Source organism: Perissodus microlepis, chromosome 14, assembly GCF_051167445.1.
Source record: "Perissodus microlepis isolate ML-2025 ecotype Zambia chromosome 14, ASM5116744v1, whole genome shotgun sequence".
In the NCBI taxonomy this organism is placed as follows: Eukaryota; Metazoa; Chordata; class Actinopteri; order Cichliformes; family Cichlidae; genus Perissodus; species Perissodus microlepis.
Window position 1 is genome coordinate 1,390,562 of NC_140474.1, and position 18,513 is coordinate 1,409,074.

Consider the following 18,513-nt stretch of genomic DNA (forward strand, 5'->3'; position numbering starts at 1 on the left):
CAGTCCAAATATAAACATATATGAGCCTAACTGTATGTTTAGACAGAGAAATGCTAACTTCTTCCTTTTTCATAAATATGATTTTGAAATGCTGCCACTGTAAATACTGACTGAAGACAGTGGTGGGAGTCTGAGATCACAAGTACTGGATGGACTGTGGAGGGTTAAGGTTCAGATATTCACTTTCCCTCAGCCTTCCAATGTTTCCTATACTTCACTCTATGATTTAACCTCCTCCAACCGTGCATATACTCCTGCCATCATGACCCTACTGTGAAAATGCTTCATCTTATATTTAGTTATATCTGCCATCAGCATTAATTCTTTAACATGTACACAGAAGTTAAAACCAGCTGGATTTCTCATTAAATCTTAGAAATAAAATGAGCTCTTACCAACAGTCCGGTTGTGAGGACGGCTAATGATGAACTGCAGATCAACAAAGAATGCGTGAGAAGGCATGCGGAAACTAAAGGTTAAAGTCGAATAGAAGCAAAACTGAAACTGCACGGCACTTATCAGAGATCAAATACTTAAAGGAGTAGTGTGCATATCACAGGAGTTCAGTCAGCAGCAGCTCTTTGGCAATCTGCTTTAATAAGCAGGCTCAGGACTGCATCAGGTTTAACTGGCTCCTGTAATCCAAGCTTAATATCAGAAAATGTGACGGCGCTGATGGTGTTGGCATGTAACCTGGTGTGTGGCAAGATGGGGACTCACAGGTAAGGCAGGTAAAGATGTCACAGACGCCAGAGGCAGCAAACAGTAAAGCAGGAGGTCGGGCTTTAAAACTCACACTTTTATTTCCTGTATTTCTCAAACTGTCTCAGGTTTACTGGAAGAAGATTTAGTTAAAGTTCCCTTTTTTACCTGTTACCAGTAAGATTCTGGTCCCTGCAGATTGTCACCAGTGCCCTGCAGAAACCTCACAACTCATTCAGCATTTTATTATGTTTTTAAACATGCATTAGTTTCATATTTTTGATTCTTTTAATAACCAATCTTTCAAGATACAATAATGTAACTGTAAAAGAAAAAACCTTCTTCAACTCCAAGCATCACCAGGGAAGTACATCAGCTAAGGCTCTGTGTTCTCTGACCAGCTGGCAGGTGGCTGTGGGCAGTTGCTAGCAGTTGGTATCGTGAAATTGAGCCACACCAAAACCCCCTTTTGCTATTGCAAGCTGCGTCCGTTGCAAGTAGGTGACAAGGAGGATGCCAACCTGTCTGCAAACATTTGCCAACTGGTAATGAAACTGTGTGTGACACAAAAACTGGAAGTGGAGAACATCTGCCATTAGAAAAGTGTTGGTTTTAGAGGTAAGGCACGTTTTAAAGTTTAACTCCAGCTCGGCGAGTTTCTGCAGATGAGTCGGTGTCTTCCACCCAATCTGTAGGAGATCTGCTAGCAACAGTCGAGCTCTCACAAAGAGGCTTTTGATGCAGAAATCAGTGTGAATGATTCCAGCAATACACATTTTACCTAACAACACGAGATGCTTGTGGGTCGTTCAGTGGCCTTAAAGTCTTTCACACTGTTGCTATGGACGATTTTAAGATAACAATCATATTTCTTCCCTTCCTGTTTTTTGAAGTATTGACTAAGCTGCAAAACTCGAACAGTGTGTTTTTCTTTAACAGGAGACAAAATTTAAATTCTCCCTTAGATATGCGGATGTAGGCTGCTGGCTGTCCCTCCCTGAGCCTGGTTTTGCTGGATGTTTCTTCCTGTTAAAAGAGAGTTTTTAAATTCAATTCAATTTTAGTTATATAACACCAAATCACAGCAACAGTGGCCTCAAGGCGCTTTATATTGTAAGGTAGACCCTACAATAATACATACAGAGAAAAAGTGTGATTCAATGCAGAGAGGTCTATTAATACATAGTGAGTGAGAAAGGTGACTGGAAAGGAAAAACCCAATGCATCATGGGAATCCCCGGCAGCCTACGTCTATTGCAGCATAACTAAGGGAGGATTCAGGGTCACCTGGTCCAGCCCTAACTATATGCTTTAGCAAAAAGGAAAGTTTGAAGCCTAATCTTAAAAGTAGAGATAGTGTCTGTCTCCCGAATCCAAACTGGAAGCTGGTTCCACAGAAGAGGGGCCTGAAAACTGAAGGCTCTGCCTCCCATTCTACTTTTAAATACTCTAGGAACAACAAGTAGGCCTGCAGAGCGAGAGCGAAGTGCTCTAATAGGGTGATATGGTACTACAAGGTCATTAAGATAAGATGGGGCCTGATTATTTAAGACCTTGTATAATACTGTAAGGTTTTTACCCTACAATATGAAGAAGTTTGAAGCAACTGTTGTCGTGTCTTGGAATTATATAAATAAAAGTGTAGTGAAAAAAAAAATCTCAGTGAAAATATGTGTCCAAACTGAGGAGTGACCCAAGTCTGCTAATGCTCCAGTATCCATCTTGGCAACCTCTGGAGTTCACGAGTTTTCTGGAGGAGGTTTCTGGACGGCACTGGTATCAGCAGAGTGAGTACCAAGTTCAGCAAAAACACAGATATCAGCTTGGTCTGAAGTTAAAAGTAAAACTTTACCAGACACGTCATGTCAAACATACACACGCATACACACACTCAATGCATGCACCCAAGAGCTGAAGACACTGTGCAAAAATACCAAAATTACTTTAAGGATATTAAGTGCCAAAGAAAATAAGACTAACTTCATAAATAAACAATAAGATAAAAAAGAAGGAAAAAGGATTAAAAAAAGAGATGGATCATTAACCACAGTTAACAACTTTTAACACTGGCCTCAGACAGCCGCATATGGATGTTTGTCCAACACTATATATATATATATATATATATATTTAAAAAAAGAGAAAAGATCACAAACATAATACACATGATTGGATACAGCATAGTTGGACCTTCAAAACATCTGTTTGCAGGGTTGGGATGTACTCCAGCTCAATAAATGCTAAAAGTTTGAAAGTCTTTTCCAAAAAAAAGTCTCAAATGCATCCACAGGTAGTCCAGGACTGATCAAAGCAATCTTCCAACCTTTAGCTGGTCATAATCCATCACATCCAGCTGTGGACGGGGGGATCACATAGGAACAGTGTTACTTACAAAGTCCTTTGTTCTGCGCCATATTCTGACCTTTCTGCAAACAGTTCCGTCAGCATGCATTCAAAGTCAGATAAAAACGTGAGGCCCGTATAAACAATGGGCTCAATTTCCTGATGAACCTTCAGTTATGAGTTGTGGAAATTTTGGTCCCATCAGAGTCAGGAAAGGAGGATAAAGATGACAGTGCTTCGTGGTGGGTTAACGTTTTGACTGAGGGCTGTTTCAGGCCCACCCCTCGCTCACCACTTCCTGTTTCGTAACCAACCTGTGACGTCACTGTGGCTACGCCCATCTTTTATAACAGACAGTGAAAAACTTGTTTTGTTTGTTGCGACATGTGAACACTGCACATATAAAACATCTATCTTACACGGCGAGGTGAGGTCGGGACCATTCGTGAGAAACAAAACCACGCCCGCTGTGTTCTTTGCACATATTTTCCCTTCTGGCTCCATGAATGAAAGACTAGTCTCACTGCTTTATATCCTGTTGCAGTTCTGAGGAAGAGCTGAAGGAAGCTGTGAGAGTCCGTTGATGCTTACTCTCCTCACCATCTGCCCCTGTGCTGCTACTCCAGCTCCTGCTCCACCCTGCAGGGTTTGGGTTAGGCTAACTTGGGCCGTGCTGAAGGAGGTTATTCTGCCACTTCCAGCAATTTGTAGGTTGACTGTGGTGGCATAACTGGCCTTGTGGTTGCCCTGTTTGGGTAGTGGTGATGCTCTTGAGGGCAGGGGAGAAGAGACTGGGGACACAGGAGTTGCTGTGGTATAGATTTGAACCTGAGGTGGTGGTTTGATGTGGAATTGGTGGTGTTGGTAGGGGGCAGGTGGAGGAGAGGTCATTCCTGAGGTGGACAGAGTCAGACTTGAGGAGGTGAGGTTTTGCTCACTGGAGGGTCGGCTAAGGTAGGCGCAGATCAGCTGGCTCCGACAGTTTCCCTCCTGTAACTCGGGATCTTCCCAGTCTATCTGCCTGTCTGATGAAGCAGTGGAGGACACAGGGGTAGGAGACGAGGCACTGATGGTGCAAGTATCGCCTGTATCCGGGATATCCGTTCCATTGTATTTGTTTGAAAGCTCTCGCACATCTGGCCAGGGCACGCTGGTAAAATGCTGCCCACCCCCGGTGCCGTTCCCTGGGGAAAACTTGCTGGATGAGGGTGGGGACTGAAGCCCATTTTCAGGGCTGAGGCATGCGGGTGAGCTGCTGTAAGAGGTCCATCCACTCCTTGGACTGACCGGACAGGACTCGTGTTGGTCAAAAGAAGGATGGGCATTTCCACTGAAACCTAGGGACCTTCGGCTGCCGTCTGCCCAGGAACGTCGCTGGGCAGCAGCGTTGAGCCGGGCTGGGCTGGAAGGTCTGTCGGCCAGGCTGGAGGAGAAAGACCTGCGGAGGCTTAGGGAGGTGGTAGGGCAGGGTCCAGAAGGGAAAGATCCTTTGAAACCACTCTGTGGGACAAAGGAGGACGAAGAAGAAGTTGGGAAAGACGCCAATGTTGATGAAAGAGAAGGAGAGGCAGAGGAGGAAACATATCTAGCGTTTCTAGGCTGAGGTGTCGCAACATTGTTTGCCCAAACATTCACTGACACACCGATAGGAGGTGGGGAGAGGATCCGCGGGCTCGGACATGAAGAAGAAGTCATGGAAGAGGTGATGGGTAGCTCCAAAGTTAGACCTAATGGGTTATGGGAACTTGCACTTCCTACCCTTGAGCTCCGGGGATGGGGCGGTTTATTTGCCATGGGGGAGGAGAAATTGTGCTGTGGAGGTGGAGAGCAGAGGTGAATGAATGAAGCTGGAGAGGGAGATGGGGACTGAACTCGTGAGTTGGGTTCGGATGCGGAGAAAGGCCGGGCTACACGGTTGTGTGATCCTGACCAGAGAGAATCTTGGGATTGTTGCTTTACCGCGGCTTTACTGCTCCCATTAGAGAATGTCTCCTTCTGTGGACTTACCAACCAACCTCCATTACTGAGAGCACTGTTAAAGCTGCAGCTCACTTGACTGATTGCTGTGCTGTGATTGTTGTTGTTGTTTGAATTCTGTGAAGAACCAGTTTTGCTGTGAAGGAATGAGGGACGTGGTGAAGAGGATGAAGCATAGGCCGGCTGGTAATGGGATGGACTTGGAGAGCGTTGGGAAAGAGAGGGAGGAGAAGATGGCACGAGGGACGGAGAAGTGCAAGAGGTCCGGAGAGTGGACGGTGGGCATCTTGGATGTTGGTACCCATCCTTGGAACATCCTAACTGAGCACAAGCAGGTGTGCTGGAAGGAGGTTTGGGAGAAGGGGAACGCCGTCGTAAGTGAGAGGAAGGTAAGGAGGGACTTTGATTCACGCTGCTGCGGGCAGTGTTGTCTTTTGCCATACTCTGACTGATGGACTGACTGATGCAGGAGGCAGCTAAGGATTTGGTAAATGTGGAGGAGGAAGTGATGGGGGAGGAGCATGTGGGAGAGCGAAGGGTAGAGGATGATGTAGGGGAGGGAGGAGGGCCTCTTACAGATGATGAGGAAGATGCAGGAGAGGGGGTAGACGGGGCTTTCCTGGTTAAAGGGGGAGTCGGAGATAAACTGGAAAGAGCCTTGGAGATGTTGTTTGGGCATACAGGAGTGGGAGAAGATGCTGGAATAAGCCTGAATGGTGAGGAGCAAGGTGGTGCTCGTACTGAGGAGGTAGGAGGAGCTCTATGAGGAGAAGGAGAGCGGTGTCTCAGGCTGGGTTTGAAGGCTGAGGGTGCAGAGGTGCCCTGGTCAGGGGTGGTAATAGCCTGGGTAGTTCTCCCCTCCTGAGTCTTGAAGATCGGAAGTTTGGTCGGGCATCCTGGCTCTTTTGGGTCCCTGTAAGTTACAGAGAAGCACAGGTTTAAAAACATCTAGTTTATCGAATTAAATAAAAAAATCACTGCAGTTATATTTAAAGAAGCTTCTCTGACATGGACATTGTGACTCTCGTCTTTCCAAGTGATAAAAACCAGCTAACACTACAGCAGAAGGGCCAAAAATGGCACTTTAAGCTTAATGTAAGGAACATTCAGTAGTTGGGACCACATCCTCATTTAGGTTTGACAGCGTTTCTAGTAAATAATGGCAGATGATGTGAGCATGAATTGAAGCTCTGGTTTGGGAAAGGCCTCAGAGGCGACTGGCAGCGGCTCCTGGGCCGGACGGATCCCCGTGAGCTAACTTTCTTATCAGTACTCTGTAATGTCAATGTTCTCCTTTCACTGCAGCTTTAGCTACAGTTTAAGAGAGTTAAACTATTCTGACTGACCACAATTTAAGGATGGTTTCTTTCCTTAAAATATAGATTTTTTCCCTCCTATTGTGACTGGTAAGATCTTACTTCTGCCAGACGAATCTGAAACCCAGTTGAGTCCTTCTATCTGACCAGTTTCACAGAAATGTTTTTTTCCCCTTGTTAAGCCACTGAACTTTGACCAAGCATAAAAAGCGATGACCTAGTGTTGTCTCTACATATAAGAGACAACTTAGAAAAGAAGCAGTTTTAATTGCATCTTTAGGCTCCTTGTTGCCAGCAGCCAGTCACAGAAACACATCATTTGTTCCCATTTCCTTAGATGAATCCATGAAAAATGTCAAAAATAACGATAAAGATAGTTTGATACGAAATACTATTTTTGCACCAACAAACTGATCAGCTGTTAGCTGAGAGTACTTCAGCATGACGTGCAGCGTGTTCTTAAAAATCTGAGGAAAATGGACAAGTGAAGGACAAAAGAAGAGGTTTGATCTACAGTGTCTGAAACGATGTCCATAAGAAAGAGGAAGAAAATCTTCATCCTTCACCGAAACTTCGTCAGAAACATCTCAGTGGAAGGACGTCTGCCAGAAGGCCGTTGATAATGAAGAGAAACGTGGTGAAAAGGCTGAGGCATGAAAACGACACAAGAACTGGACTGAAAATCAGGTCTGATGGAGCGATGGATCCATATGTGAAATTTGAAAAAGAAGAGCCCAGACCTCAAAATCACTGAAGCAGTGAGAGATCATCCTGACAGAGATCAGCAAAAAGGCAGAAACATCCAAAGAGGAGCTTTGAACGTCCTCCAAGAAGCCCAGAGAAGTATTCCTGAAGATTCCTTAAGAAACACGAAGAATTAAGGTGGTCGTACTAAACATCGACTTTCAAGTTCTTTAGAACTGTACAAAGTACTGTATAAACGTTTTAGTGGTAACAGAAAGTTGTAACGTGACAAACAAAGGTAAATTATGTGGCTGAAGGCAAATTCTTCTACTGATCAGAAGCCAAATAAAATTTAGTCTGGCTTGAAATAAAGTGCCAAAGATTACAAGAGCAAGAGAACCTCGAGGCATACGCGTTAATGAAAACATGTGTCCTGGCTTGAACTTCACCTTCGTGTTAATACAGCCACATTTCATTTCTTATATAAAAGAAGAAAAAAGAAGCAGATCAAAATAGGTTAAACTGAAAAGCACGGGCTACGCTTGCTGGTTTATTAGGGTTTCGAGTTCATAAAGACAGACCAGGTTCCCCTTATTGGCCACCTTCATCAGATTATTATTATTACTTTGCAAAAACTCTTCCAATTGCTCACGAAATGTCTAAAGTGCAGTTATTCTGCTCATTTCCTGCTGCATGCTTTTAGTTATTTAACTGTGCATGATTCACACTTCAGAAATATCCTTCTTATCTCATACTGGGCCTTAGTTCAGCTCTTGACTAACTGCCAGTCATAAACTTTGGGAGCTGTCAGAGCAGTGTGAGCTTGCACAGATTCTGGGTTTTCTGCACTTTTGCTTGTCAGTTATCAGGTCCATACACACCTGTGGTCACCTTCAGGCATGCTATTGACATTCGGGGGATCAGATGAAGCCCGTTTGCCCAGCGTTGTCAGCAGGTCGAGCGGCCTTTGGCTGGTGAATGTTGGCAGATGGTCTTCAGACTGCAGCTGAGTGGGGTTTGATGGACTTGGTTCGTTTTCTCTTGAACTGTGATGCCCTGGGGTTTCTGTGAGTGCGTGGCAGCTTACGTGTGAAGAGCCGGAGGCTGTGAGTAAGGGAAGACTCTGGGAAGGCTGAGCAGGAAGCTCTCCTAAGGGTCTCCATTCACCAAAGCGCCCTGCTGAACCCTCGTCGCTGGAGAGTTCCTCTGCTGATGTCTTCTGCGGACGCTGGTTTCGCAGCACAGTGCTGCCCTCCTCTGTTTCTCTCTGCTCTCTGCTCGGCCCTGAGTGAGGTCTTGCAGAGCTGTTGCACTTTCCTGAAGACGTGTCTGCATTTGCATTTCCTGTGCAAACACTGAATTCAGGCGCTGCGTAAACATTCACGTCTTTGCTCAGCGTATCCTTGTTATCTGTGAAGCTGTGTTCTACTCTAGCTTGTATACATTGTTCAGCTGCTGCGTCCTGCTTGTCTTTGTCTTGGTTATCCTCCTCTTTGGTCACTTTTCTGCAGTGCTCAGCACACAGACGTGGCTCCGAGGGAGCGGGTTGGGTGATGATTTCTCCGGACTCTCTGGCTGAATAAGCATGGTGCCGACCACTCTGCTGCTCCGGCCTGCAGGCAACCACAAGGAGAAAAGTAGTAGGAGTGAATCTGCTGCTGCTGCTCTGAACTGCAAACCAAATTTAGCTAATCTCACTCATTTCAATGTGCACCATGGTGAGCCTATAAAATGCTAGAAAGACCATTTCATGTCATGCTTGTGGTTTCTGTCGGATCTGAGCTTCACTCCTTCTGCCTTCCATCATTTATAAGCATTTGGTCATTTACCATGGTACTGACTAATGTTTATTCATGTATGTATATGATTAACCATAATTTATCATCTCAACTCATTTTTTGTACTTAATCCTTTATTTTTATAGTCCTTTCATTTTTACTTAATTAGTAAAGTACTCACACATCTGGATGCACATCCCTGTTCTCATTCAGGGGGTCATCCCTGGAGGAGTCCTTGTTACTGGCAGGGCAGCACAAGCTGGAGCTCCAGTCTCCAGCTTGTGTCCTGAGATGCTGAATGGTTGTTGTAGAAGATGAGGATGCTCCAGGTGAGGTGTACCTGTGCTCATAGCTGTTCACCTGGGTCAGACTGGATGATTGGTTGCTTAACAAAGGGGCTGGATTTTCTTGAGGTGTGGTGGAGGTCTGGGAAGTTTCACTCAGAGTACGGCCTACACCAGAGTCTCTTTCTCTGGTCAAAGCAGAGATGAAGTCTCTCGGCCTGGAGAGGCTAATTCCATTCGTCTGCTGGGTGGTCATCTGTTCTTTGACAAACACATGACCAAACAACTGAGGTTCAACTGGCTCCATCGCAGCCTCCTGGACATCTGAGAAAACACAATGAAATATAGAGTATGAACCATATCATATCATAGAGTATTGGAACCGGGCCCTGTTGGGAGTCATTAATCTGGTGAGAAATGAATCCGTTTAGTATGGGTGGGGCTTTATATTCATACGACCAGTCCATATGATGGGCGGCGCCCACAGATGCAGCGGCTCACTGCTCCTCACGTTCGGTGCTTTGTATTTTATACTTTCTAAGTGTATGTGTGTGGGCGTATGTGTTTTTCACTCCTCTATATCGAGTAGAGTCCACTTACAGTCTTCCAGGTATTTTCCTGTCCAACAAAACAGACGAATCAACAGGTGTGTATGGGACAGCAGCATTACACTGCTCACAGAGACTTGGCTGCAGCAAAACACACTGGATAAAGCCTACAGCAACATCTACCACATCGAGGTTTGTTAGACCACAGTTCCATACTGCTGATCCCTGCATACACGTTAGGAGGAGAGCCCCCAGCCACAAAGAAAACCTGGCCAGAAGGTGCATCACATCAGCTGCAGGACTGGACGGTGTTTGAACACCAGGACCTCGAAGAGCACACAGCATCAGTGCTCTCATATATTAACTTCTGTACCAACAGTGTCACTGTGGACAAACGTCTCCAGGTGTATTGTAACCAACCCTGGATGACTAAAGAGGTCCAGGTCCTGCTGAAGCAACGTGACGCCGCTTTCAGATCCGGTGATGGTACGCAGTACAGTGCAGCCGGATCTGAGTTGAAAAGAGGCAACAGAGAGGCCAAGGCAGCGTACAAGAGGAGGATTTAAGACCACTTCAGCAATAACAACTCAGGACAGGTATGGCAGGGAGTTCAGCACACCACCATCTCTCACCTGGAACAACAGGGCCGTTACGCCAGGCTGCTCTTTCTTGACTTTAGCGCTGCTTTTAATTTGATAATCCACAGACAGACTAATAGTAAAACTGCTGGATATTGGACTTCCTTCTACCACCTGCAGCTGGATCAGAGACTTCCTCTGAGACCGTGGATAGAGTGTTACACATACACTCATTCTTTTTATTTTTCCATCTTTTGTATTTATTAAGTTACCGTGTTGTGTTGTTTGTGTTGTGTTGTGTTGTGCATAATGCCGACGTGGGATGAGTACTGACAAAAAAGAGAGATCTTATCTTATCTTATGCTAACACAATAATTTGGTCCTGGACTGTCTTCAAAAAACCCAAAGTAACAGCATCTTAGAGGAAGTCTTAGAAAAGGCAGCTTACCTGGTGTGAGGCTCTCTGCTGTCTTTACTGTCCTCTCTTCCTGGATCTCTTTGGTCTTCCAGCTCATGGTTTGAATCTGGTTCTGGTCTTCAGTTTGAATCTGACATTGCTGCCTTTGTGTTATGTTTTGGGTTTGAACTTTGACCATGGAGTAAGTTTGGGTTGCACATCTCGACTCTGACTGACCGGTTTCTGTTTCATATTGTTTTTGGTGCTCGGCTGTGACTTGAGCTTCAGCCTGTATCTGACTTCTACTTTGGCTCGGGCTTGAGGGTCCAGACGGTCTAGCAGAAACCACCGATTGGTTCCGTCCACTACCGGAGCGTTTTTGATGCAGGGGGACCTTCATGGTGCTGGCTTTGGCGCTGTACATTCGAGCCAGTGTTTGGACCTTGCTTAGAATACGCTCTGAGTTTTCTATCAGCACAGGGTCTACCACAGGGTTCGCCTCGAATAACCCGATACCAGCCACATCCGATCCCATGGTCTCAAACAGGGCTCGGTTAGCAGTGACAATCCTGGAGTGGCGAGACCATCGACCCACTTTTATCTGACTGGGAAGGTCCTCGAGGTTCCCAATGGCTTTTGCTTGGTCTCTGCTTCTGGTTCTAGTCCAGATGTTCTGGGTTTTTGTCTCAGGTTTTTCGCACGTATTCACAGGTGTAGAGGTTTCTTCATGGCTTCCATTAGCCTCTGTTGAGCCTGGTGGGTTAGCTTCATGCCCATTTGTAATAGCTTGGTTTCCAGCACCAGGTATGGTTGTTTGATCTCTGGACTCTCCTTCCATCTTCTCCTCCCGTCTTTCCACCAAAGATCCTTTGCAAACATTCTCATTTTGATCCTGAATCTTTGTTTCTTCTCCAATAGGCCTGCTTTGGTTTGATTGCAAATTTACCGGATTTGGAATCTCTTCGTCGTTACTCGCAGCAGAGGATGAAGACTTGACTCGGTCCTCTTCTCGAAAATCCAAAGAGCTCATTGGTTTATCAGCCTGTCCATCACTCTTTGCATCTGCTAGTACTGGAAATGGGGAAGAAACTGGACCAGAGGAAGAAAGGTGCTCCCTATCAGTATCTCTTTCTGGTTCTTCGAACTTGGACAGTCCACTTTCTGACTCCCCCTGGTGACCACCGACATCAAAGCGTGACATGGTCTCCTTTACCAAGCCAGAGGGAATTTGTGAGAAACTGTTTCTCCTTTTTGACCCAGCTTCTTCAGCAAGCTCTTCATCCTCTTCCTCGCCCTCTTCAGCCTCAGCTGCTGCCTCATAGTAACTTCTTATCTTTTCAATGATCTTCTTATCTCTCTTGGTGAGGTGGGAACCTCTTGTAGGCGGGTGGTATCTCTTGTTGGGCTGGTTAGGGGCTCCTAGATTTGAGGAGGAAGTTGTGGACTCTTCTTCTTCTATCGGTATGACTTTGTTTTTGCTTTCTTCCTCTTCTGAGACGAATCGATGAAGGTCTAGTGTTTGGGGTGGGACAATCTTGTGTCGATCCTCGTTTTCACTCGTTTTCGTCTTCTCTTTATCATTTTCTTGTACTTCTCCAAGCACTTCCTCTCCCTTTTCCACCTGACTTTCTGCAACTTGAATTTCTTGGACTTCACTTTCTGTTGTCTCATTTTCTCGTGTCTGACTTTGGACGATGTCATCCTCAATCTCTGCTCTTTCCTGTTCCTGTGGCATTGTGTGTGTTTGTTCTTGGCTGGAGGTGACTGGGGGCAGCGGGCAGGTGAAGTTGGTCTGGTTGGATAGAGGCTCTTTGGGCTCATCCTTGATCTGTACCGGGAAAAAAAAGTAAGAAGAAACTTACAGTCATATGAATCCTAGCTGGTGGGATATGGACACCCACCAGTGTGTTACTTAACAGTTTAGTGAATATTTTAAAGAAAAAGAGGGAATTCACTGGAATTTGTTCAAATATCTGCCTGAATTTGGTTTGTTTTGTTAAATTAATAAAACCTAACTTGAACAAGAACATATGCAGTAAAGGAGTTGTTTGCTTGAGGTCATTGGTAATGGATGGTCTATCTTAAGGCTCTTTCCTGCTAAACATGCAATTTGTCATGTGATAAGATTTTAAGCCACAATGTTCAGATGTCAAAACCCAGGATTTGACCTCTTTATACATGAGGTTTCACAAAGGTTGGTCTTCAGTAAATCAGTGAATAATCAATGACATCGCAACATGGTGTGACAGTTTCACTGAATCTAAACAAGTATGGCTAGACAGAAAAATATATAGTCCACTTGAGGCTGACTCAGACTCGTGTCCTCAAACGTGGTTGACCACATGTCAAGTTATGGTGGGTGTTCTGTTTTCTAACCGTCATGTGAGTGTGGATGGCAGCGAGCCCCTCTCTGGCTCTACTCTGGTTGATGAACTCCAGGATCTCCTCTGTGATGGACAGAGTGGGAGGAGGACTGAAGGGGGTCAGCTCCTCTTCCTCCTCCTTCTCCTCATTTAAACAAAAATGAAAAGACACCATTAAAAGGATGCTATGAGTTTTTGATACAGTCCTGTTTTCAAACCTACTATCTGTGCACAGGTTTGATTAAATACATTTTATTATATTACTGTAGTGGGATTGCAGTGGGAATTGGCTCAGCTCAGGGCTCCTGAGCCGTTGTAAGTTTCCATCCATCCATCTGTCTACTCACTCATCCATCCATCCATCTGTCTACTCACTCATCCATCCATCCATCTGTCTACTCACTCATCCATCCATCCATCCATCCGTCTACTCATTCATCCATCCATCCATCCATCCGTCTACTCACTCATCCATCCATCCATCCATCCATCCGTCTACTCACTCATCCATCCATCCATCCATCGATCCATCCGTCTACTCACTCATCCATCCATCGATCCATCCGTCTACTCACTCATCCATCCATCCATCCATCCATCCATCCGTCTACTCACTCATCCATCCATCGATCCATCCGTCTACTCACTCATCCATCCATCCATCCATCGATCCATCCGTCTACTCACTCATCCATCCATCGATCCATCCGTCTACTCACTCATCCATCCATCCATCCATCCATCCGTCTACTCACTCATCCATCCATCCATCCATCCGTCTACTCACTCATCCATCCATCCATCCATCCGTCTACTCACTCATCCATCCATCCATCCATCCGTCCGTCTACTCACTCATCCATCCATCCATCCATCGATCCATCCGTCTACTCACTCATCCATTCATCCATCCATCCATCCATCCGTCTACTCACTCATCCATCCATCCGTCTACTCATTCATCCATCCATCCATCCGTCTACTCACTCATCCATCCATCCATCCGTCTACTCATTCATCCATCCATCCATCCATCTGTCTACTCACTCATCCATCCATCCATCTGTCTACTCACTCATCCATCCATCCATCCATCCATCTGTCTACTCACTCATCCATCCATCCATCCATCTGTCTACTCACTCATCCATCCATCCATCCATCCATCCATCCGTCTACTCACTCATCCATTCATCCATCCATCCATCCATCCGTCTACTCACTCATCCATCAATCCGTCTACTCATTCATCCATCCATCCATCCGTCTACTCACTCATCCATCCATCCATCCGTCTACTCATTCATCCATCCATCCATCCATCTGTCTACTCACTCATCCATCCATCCATCTGTCTACTCACTCATCCATCCATCCATCCATCCATCTGTCTACTCACTCATCCATCCATCCATCCATCTGTCTACTCACTCATCCATCCATCCATCCATCCATCCATCCATCCATCCGTCTACTCACTCATCCATCCATCCATCCATCTGTCTACTCACTCATCCATCCATCCATCCATCCATCCGTCTACTCACTCATCCATTCATCCATCCATCCATCCGTCTACTCACTCATCCATCCATCCATCCATCCGTCTACTCACTCATCCATCCATCCATCCATCCGTCTACTCACTCATCCATCCATCCATCTGTCTACTCACTCATCCATCCATCCATCCATCCATCAGTCTACTCACTCATCCATCCATCCATCCGTCTACTGATTCATCCATCCGTCTACTCATTCATCCATCCATCCATCCATCCATCCATCCGTCTACTCACTCATCCATCCATCCATCCATCCATCCGTCTACTCACTCATCCATTCATCCATTCATCCATCCGTCTACTCACTCATCCATCCATCCATCCATCTATCCGTCTACTCACTCATCCATCCATCCATCCATCCATCTGTCTACTCACTCATCCATCCATCCATCCATCCATCCATCCATCTGTCTACTCACTCATCCATCCATCCATCCATCCATCCATCCATCCGTCTACTCACTCATCCATTCATCCATTCATCCATCCATCCATCTGTCTACTCACTCATCCATCCATCCATCCATCCATCCGTCTACTCACTCATCCATCCATCCATCCATCCATCTGTCTACTCACTCATCCATCCGTCTACTCACTCATCCATCCATCCATCCATCCATCTGTCTACTCACTCATCCATCCGTCTACTCACTCATCCATCCATCCATCCATCCATCCATCTGTCTACTCACTCATCCATCCATCCATCTGTCTACTCACTCATCCATCCATCCATCCATCCGTCTACTCACTCATCCATTCATCCATTCATCCATCCATCCATCCGTCTACTCACTCATCCATCCATCCATCCATCCGTCTACTCACTCATCCATCCATCCATCCATCCGTCTACTCACTCATCCATCCATCCATCTGTCTACTCACTCATCCATCCATCCATCCATCCGTCTACTCACTCATCCATCCATCCATCCATCCGTCTACTCACTCATCCATCCATCCATCCATCCGTCTACTCACTCATCCATCCATCCATCTGTCTACTCACTCATCCATCCATCCATCCATCCGTCTACTCACTCATCCATCCATCCATCCATCCATCCGTCTACTCACTCATCCATCCATCCATCCATCCATCCGTCTACTCACTCATCCATCCATCCATCCATCCATCCGTCTACTCATTCATCCATCCATCCATCCATCCATCCATCCGTCCGTCTACTCACTCATCCATCCATCCATCCGTCTACTCACTCATCCATCCATCCATCCATCTGTCTACTCACTCATCCATCCATCCGTCTACTCACTCATCCATCCATCCATCCATCTGTCTACTCACTCATCCATCCATCCGTCTACTCACTCATCCATCCATCATCCATCCATCCATCCATCCGTCTACTCATTCATCCATCCATCCATCCGTCTACTCATTCATCCATCCATCCATCCGTCTACTCATTCATCCATCCATCCATCTGTCTGTCTACTCACTCATCCATCCATCCATCCATCCATCCATCCTGACATCAGGTCAGCACTAACGCAGATACATCCTCCTCTGAGGCTGCAGTGCTGACGAGTGCTAGCACAAGCTAAAGTTACCTCCTCCTTGTTCGGTCGTAGCTGAGGCTTCAAACTGGCACCGTCCCGCTCGGACTCCACCTCTATGATGGAGGAGGCCAACGTGCTGCTGCTGCCTGCTGAGCCCAGGCTGTCTGCGTGGCACAGCTCGCTTTCACTGCCCGCCTGCTGTTACAGTAACAGTTTTCTTTAGATTTACAGTCCAGCATAAACACCATAAAACCAGCAGTGCAAACTCACACTCATCACTGTTCAGCGGGTCCAAACTGAAATCACTGAAATCGCCCTCAAACTACAGACATACTTCTAAATGGACATAAATATACATATATACATATATACATATATACATATATAATGCATATATGTATTAAGTAATACATATATTGACATAAATGTGAATGTTCATGTTTAAGTTTCTTCCCATTCCCTCCCCGACATGCTCAGCACCCAACAAATTTATGAAGCGATAATAATAAGCTGGGCCAGCTAGACCTCATGAAAATATAACTGTACAGATCATAAAAATAAATAATAACTATTATCACAAGAAATCTTTAAATATTCATAAAAACAACAAACACAACCGTGTTTATATGCTGATGTTATTGTGATAGTGAAAAACGATGTAGTTGAGATGTTGGACCAGAGGATCTTTGATGGTTAATGAAGTGTTTAACAGCTGAGCTGCACATTTGCCAGAAATCTGAACGCGGTCTCACCTTCATAGCTGCGAGATTCCCGGGTGGAGCGAATTGGTGGGGCGAGACGGGTGACAGATGCCGTGATGGATGAGAACAAAGAGAACGGTGTTATCAAAGTATTATTATTGTTTTCAGGCACTTAGCAACTTGGCATCTGAAACTACATAACCACAAGTTTCATGTTTGAACAATGCTTGAGCCAGGCAGGCCCGAGCCCAACCCACACCTGGAGAGCTGCAGGACACATGAGCTCGGTCTAATTTGCTTCCCACAGTCAACGACATGCATATCGGAGCAAACACATTTCCAAGTTCAAACATGTCCCACTGTGGCAACCCCTCAGCTTTGCAGCTGTCAGCTTTCTCATTCAGAAACAGGCGTGATGTTTCAGAGCTCATCTTTCAGATTTCTGCACTTCAGCAGGTAAATGTCACTCCAGGAGCAACAGCTCCCCCTGGCTGTGGAACTGCACCATTTCTATTCACAAGTCGTGAAAAACAAGTTGTGGTGAACAGCTGTTGTTAGTTACTGAGATCCAGGCCCAGAACCAAAGTCCACACAGGACTGGGAGACTGGTTCCCCATGAGCTCACGGATTCTTTCTGAGCATCTCTGCCAGCTCCGCTCAAACGATTACCCACAATTCATACATCACTGTGGCACTAAACCTGGGTTTGTAACAAACGCACAAACATGCACAGAAGGAGTAATCCACCTGAAAATGACTGGAAAACTCACGTTTTCTGGAAAGCAGAGGGATTATTCACCAATATTGTTTTTGGATTTGTCTTAATTATTTAGTTTTGAAGTAAAACGAGTGTGGATGAAAGACGGAAGAAAGTCCGCAGTTTTGCCAGAAAACATTAACCAGGTCTAAGCGCCACATCCCGGCTCGTGGTGTCGTTTGCAGCGGAGGAATCTCTGTGGGAGCTTTCTTTGCTTCTCCACCTCCACGTGACACTGGAGCTGTGGCAGCTTTAAAACCCGATGAACTAAAACAACAATCTTATCAGCGACGGCTTTTTCAACCTCCTGCAGAGAAATCGGACACAGTTCATTTCTGATTTCTTTGTTTCATTTTAGCTCTCAGGGTGATGTTTGGGTTCGGGCCTCATCATGTGGATAAGAGTCTGACTCGTCTCACCGTTGGGATGAAACACTGCTTCGATGTCTTTGGCAGGAGCTGGAACAGAGGAAGGGAGGCTGGTTATTGCAACATATTTACTGTTACACAACACGACACATGAAAGAGAACATGTTTTTGAGTTTCCTGCATTCACCCTCGTTATGTCAGGAATCTTCATCTTACTGACTGAAATACTTTCACCCACACAGACTTGGACCAGTACGCCTCACCTGTACTGGACTACATCTCCAAAACTACAGACAGTGTCACCACCCAGAAACAGATCCCCATGTACCCCAGCCAGAAGCCTTGGATGAACTGGGATGTTCGTCTCCTCCTGAAGGCCCGCAACACCACCTTCAGGTCAGGAGATGCCTACAATACAGCCAGGGCTAAGCTGAAGAGGAGCATCAAACAAGCCAAACACCATTACACAAAAAAGGTAGAAGAACACTTCTCCAACCCCCGACGCATGTGGCAAGGACTCCAGACTAGGGCTGGGTGTCGTCACTGATTCTAGAATCGATTCGATTCAGTTCGATTGGATTTAAATCTGGGAAATTTTGCCTCAGACAGTCAGAAATAT

General features: G+C 45.7%; 2 protein-coding genes across 5 annotated transcripts in view; both read right to left on the reverse strand.

The window, feature by feature from the left end:
- Positions 1-784: 784 nt before the first annotated feature.
- On the reverse strand, positions 785-16,925 carry LOC146372807 (uncharacterized). Of its 2 annotated transcripts, none has more exons than XM_084951999.1 (7): positions 16,821-16,925; positions 16,120-16,266; positions 12,984-13,112; positions 10,659-12,435; positions 8,982-9,408; positions 7,904-8,635; positions 785-5,935 (listed from the first exon to the last, which is right to left on the reverse strand). In XM_084951999.1, the coding sequence occupies exons 1-7, from the start codon at positions 16,824-16,826 to the stop codon at positions 3,574-3,576; spliced, it is 5,580 nt and encodes a 1,859-aa protein (XP_084808125.1). In that variant the 5' UTR covers positions 16,827-16,925; the 3' UTR covers positions 785-3,573. The 2 variants fall into 2 exon arrangements, with proteins under 2 accessions (XP_084808125.1, XP_084808124.1); XM_084951998.1 differs by having other exon boundaries at positions 12,984-13,115.
- A 945-nt stretch (positions 16,926-17,870) lies between these two features.
- The window catches only part of plekhg2 (pleckstrin homology domain containing, family G (with RhoGef domain) member 2), a 67,823-nt gene continuing 67,180 nt past the window's right edge, over positions 17,871-18,513 (reverse strand). For all 3 annotated transcript variants that reach the window (XM_084952001.1, XM_084952000.1, XM_084952002.1), the window contains one exon: positions 17,871-17,984. In XM_084952001.1, coding sequence (XP_084808127.1) covers positions 17,881-17,984 — 104 coding nt within the window. In that variant the 3' untranslated portion in view covers positions 17,871-17,880. The remainder of the gene's footprint in view (positions 17,985-18,513) is intronic.